Here is a 3,691-nt window from a genome sequence, read left to right on the forward strand (position 1 = left end):
GGGGCGGTGAGGCTAATAACTGCCGGCGCTTTGGGAAGCAACGCGGCTTCTCGAGCGTGGCCGCGCGCGTGCAGACGCCGCCACCCGCGTGCAGACGCCGCCACCCGCGTGCACCGCTCGGGTCTGGCCCTGGAGAAACTGTCGATTCATGTGTTCCCATGGAGCCAGGCCCAGGAGTGCTTTAAGTTTCGTGCGATTCAGGCCGCACAGTAAAAGCAGGCAATTAATCAACCCGTTTTTGTCCTGCGCGAGCCAAGCCAGGCCTCATGCAGACTACCAAACACGTCCCTACTGATAAAGTGTGCGACTCCTTCGACTGTGACTGTGCGTTTCCGGTGCCACATTTCCCTCGCGAATCCGGTTTCTTGGGAATATTCTGCCGTATCTACCCGCAGTCTCCAGTGTCAGCACACCTCAATGATTTATTTGTTGGAGATATAAATCCACGTCCCTTTCTTTCTTGGTTCACTCGATCGCACACTCCGAGAAGACCCTGAAGCCGCCGCCTTTTCGCGGAATCATTCCTCGAGTTCTTGTTTCTGTTTCCTCGGTTCGGATTTTCTTGAACTTCTGAAGGTGGGAAGAGCATGAGGCCGTGGGCGTGGGTGGCGGCCGTCACATGGATGGCTGCCTGCACCGCCGCGGCGGCCCACGGCGAGCAGCCGCTGTCGATGATCGCCGTCGAGAGGACCACCCTCGCCGTCGACGACGCGGCGCACGTCAAGGCGTCCCCTCCGGTTCTTGGACTGGAGGGCCAGGACAGTGGATGGGTAGAGGTGGACTTCTTCCATCCCAACCCCTCCGGTGATGACTGGATCGGAGTCTTCTCTCCTGCCAATTTCAGGTAACAGCAGTCCAGTAGTATTGGCTATTCTGCTAGTACTTATCATCCACATTTACACGTTATGCAATTGCAGCACAAACACAACAGTTTTTTCAGACATATTCAGCATGAACTCAATGCATTCAGACATATTTTGGATAGATTTCTTCTGTCCCAAGTTCAGAAAAATTCAGTTCAGATGTACGTACTTGAAATGGCAAAGCATAGGATTTGATGCTGTTCTATGTCTCTTATTGTTTGCAAATTTCCAGTGCCGCGATTTGTGAGCCTGAGAATAAGAGGCAATATCCTCCGGTGCTATGCACAGCACCTATCAAGGTTGGCCGACTCTTTTCCCGTTCCGTTCAACTCAGATTTGGGTTCTATGTCGAATGTCTGTTGGAAGACGTTCGTTCTGAACCTTGAGGTTTCCATGCTCTTTTATCGCAGTACCAATTTGCAAAGTTCAAGAATGACGGGTATAGTAAGTCTGGAAAGGGCTATCTGAAGCTTCAGCTGATCAACCAGAGAGAAGATTTCTCATTTGCACTTTTTTCTGGGGGTCTCTTGAAGGTAAAAATGTACTGTACTAGTTTCTGAACTTGTCTGTGTGAACAGCAACTCCGTTGTTATTCTGAAGAAACATTTCTTTATATTTCTCAACTCTGAATCTTTTCTACCAACTTGGTCACAGCCGAAGCTGATTGCTGTCTCAAACAAGGTGACATTTCTGAACCCAAAGGCGCCTGTCTACCCACGTTTGGCGCAAGGGAAATCTTGGAATGAAGTAAGCTTGCCAATCTGCAACTGAGACTGTATTAGCATGTACTGTTTCTCAAACCAAATGTGAAACATCTTTTTGACAAGAACCTACATTGTATAGAAAGAACATGTGTTACACTCATGCCAGATAGTAAATGCATTCACAAATATAAGAATGTGACTGAATTAGTACCATTGTAGATGACAGTCACTTGGACAAGCGGATACGACATCAAAGAAGCAGTTCCTTTTGTTGAATGGGGTGAAAAGGGGGGGCTCCGGATCCTTTCTCCAGCCGGGACATTGACATTCGACAGAAACAGCATGTGTGGTATGCAGTACGCCTCTGTTTTCCTGTTTTTCTTTGAGATGAACATAAGTTAGTTAAACTTGAGATTTTAACAATGTAAATACAGATGAGGGTCTGCTATATTGTACCACATGCAGCGTTTACCAAGCATATACAATTCAAATGCAGGTGCACCAGCACGAACTGTTGGTTGGCGCCATCCTGGTTACATTCATACTAGTTACTTGAAGGATTTGTGGCCAGACTCGATGTATGTGATTTTTTCCCCTTGTTTAACCCCTTCTTAAATTAGGATCCATCCAGATACTCAGCGAACATGGTTGCTGCAACATTGCAGGTACACGTACAGGCTTGGCCATAGATTACCAAATGGTACCCGCGTCTGGAGTAAGTCATATAGCTTTAAGGCATCACCTTATCCTGGACAAGATTCTTTGCAACGGGTTGTCATATTTGGGGACATGGGGAAGGTAGATATATTTTCTCCCATCTCTATCCTAGTTTGATTCATATAGCAATTTTAGCATTTTGCCAGTGCAATGGTTCTTCTTTTCTGACAAGTTTCTTCAGGCAGAGGCAGATGGTTCCAATGAGTACAATAACTTCCAGCCAGGCTCGCTAAACACTACTAACCAGATCATTAGAGACCTGGAAAACATCGACATGGTGGTCCACATCGGGGACATTTGCTACGCAAATGGTTATTTGTCGCAGTGGGATCAGTTCACTGCACAGATAGAACCGATTGCTTCAACTGTGCCATACATGGTTGGCAGGTCTGTTGAGTATGAAGTTTAAGAACTTTCGATATGTTGTTGCCATGAACTGTTTAATGTCTAAAAAACTGGCATTTTCGCAGCGGTAATCATGAGAGGGACTGGCCTGGAACTGGTTCCTTCTATGGAAATCTCGACTCTGGTGGAGAATGTGGTGTTCCAGCACAAACTGTGTTCTACACTCCTGCTGAGAACCGTGCAAAATTTTGGTAATCATGGTAGTTAAATAAAGGCATATAAATTCCTTCATATATAATTCTGAAGTTTACTTGTCTTAGGAAAAATAATTGCTGACAACATATATCCTTCTGTAGGTACGCGACGGACTATGGCATGTTCAGGTTTTGTATTGCTCACACGGAAGAAGATTGGAGGCCAGGGACCGAGCAGTACAAGTTCATCGAGCACTGCCTGTCGTCTGTCGATAGGCAGAAGCAGCCATGGCTCATCTTCCTTGCACACCGTGTTCTCGGGTACTCATCCAACTCTTACTATGGATTTGAAGGCACGTTTGAGGAACCAATGGGGCGAGAAGCGCTGCAAGAGCTCTGGCAGAAGTACAAGGTCGATCTTGCCTTCTACGGTCACGTCCACAATTATGAAAGGACGTGTCCAGTGTACCAGGTGTGTCTCTAATTAGCATTTGCATCCTATCAACATCGTATTACGATCTTACAAACCTGATTGCAAACTGTGATTTGTTGCAGAGCCAGTGTGTTGTTAACGCATCAAATCACTACAGTGGCCCGTTCCAGGCAACGACGCATGTGGTTGTCGGTGGCGCCGGTGCCAGCCTTTCAGACTTCACCACTTCAAAGATCCAATGGAGTCACTTCAGAGACTTCGACCACGGTTTCGGCAAGCTCACGGCTTTCAATCATTCATCCCTGTTGTTCGAGTACAAGAAGAGCCGTGACGGCAATGTGTACGATCACTTCACGATCTCGCGCGACTACCGAGATGTCCTTGCCTGCTCCGTCGACAACTGCCCCAGGACTTCACTGGCTTCCTGAAGGTCCA

The 3,691-nt window shown here is 47.2% G+C and overlaps 1 protein-coding gene across 1 annotated transcript; it reads left to right on the forward strand.

The window, feature by feature from the left end:
- Nucleotides 1–461: 461 nt before the first annotated feature.
- On the forward strand, nucleotides 462–3,685 carry LOC119307700 (probable inactive purple acid phosphatase 1). Its single transcript, XM_037583774.1, has 11 exons — nucleotides 462–844; nucleotides 1,096–1,162; nucleotides 1,274–1,396; nucleotides 1,518–1,610; nucleotides 1,787–1,916; nucleotides 2,064–2,145; nucleotides 2,233–2,365; nucleotides 2,466–2,671; nucleotides 2,755–2,880; nucleotides 2,986–3,295; nucleotides 3,379–3,685. Exons 1-11 carry the CDS (start codon nucleotides 588–590, stop codon nucleotides 3,682–3,684), a joined length of 1,833 nt encoding a protein of 610 aa, XP_037439671.1. The 5' UTR covers nucleotides 462–587; the 3' UTR covers nucleotide 3,685.
- The last annotated feature ends 6 nt before the right edge of the window (nucleotides 3,686–3,691 follow it).

The sequence above is a fragment of the Triticum dicoccoides genome, chromosome 5B (assembly GCF_002162155.2).
Source record: "Triticum dicoccoides isolate Atlit2015 ecotype Zavitan chromosome 5B, WEW_v2.0, whole genome shotgun sequence".
Classification (NCBI taxonomy): domain Eukaryota; kingdom Viridiplantae; phylum Streptophyta; class Magnoliopsida; order Poales; family Poaceae; genus Triticum; species Triticum dicoccoides.

Bases quoted from the DNA above. Each gene is read 5' to 3' on its own strand.
- LOC119307700 (XM_037583774.1), top strand. From the start codon at position 588: ATGAGGCCGTGGGCGTGGGTGGCGGCCGTCACATGGATGGCTGCCTGC. The intron at 1,611-1,786 runs GTAAGCTTGCCA...GTACCATTGTAG, and splicing joins AAGGGAAATCTTGGAATGAA to ATGACAGTCACTTGGACAAG. The intron at 2,672-2,754 runs GTCTGTTGAGTA...GCATTTTCGCAG, and splicing joins GTGCCATACATGGTTGGCAG to CGGTAATCATGAGAGGGACT.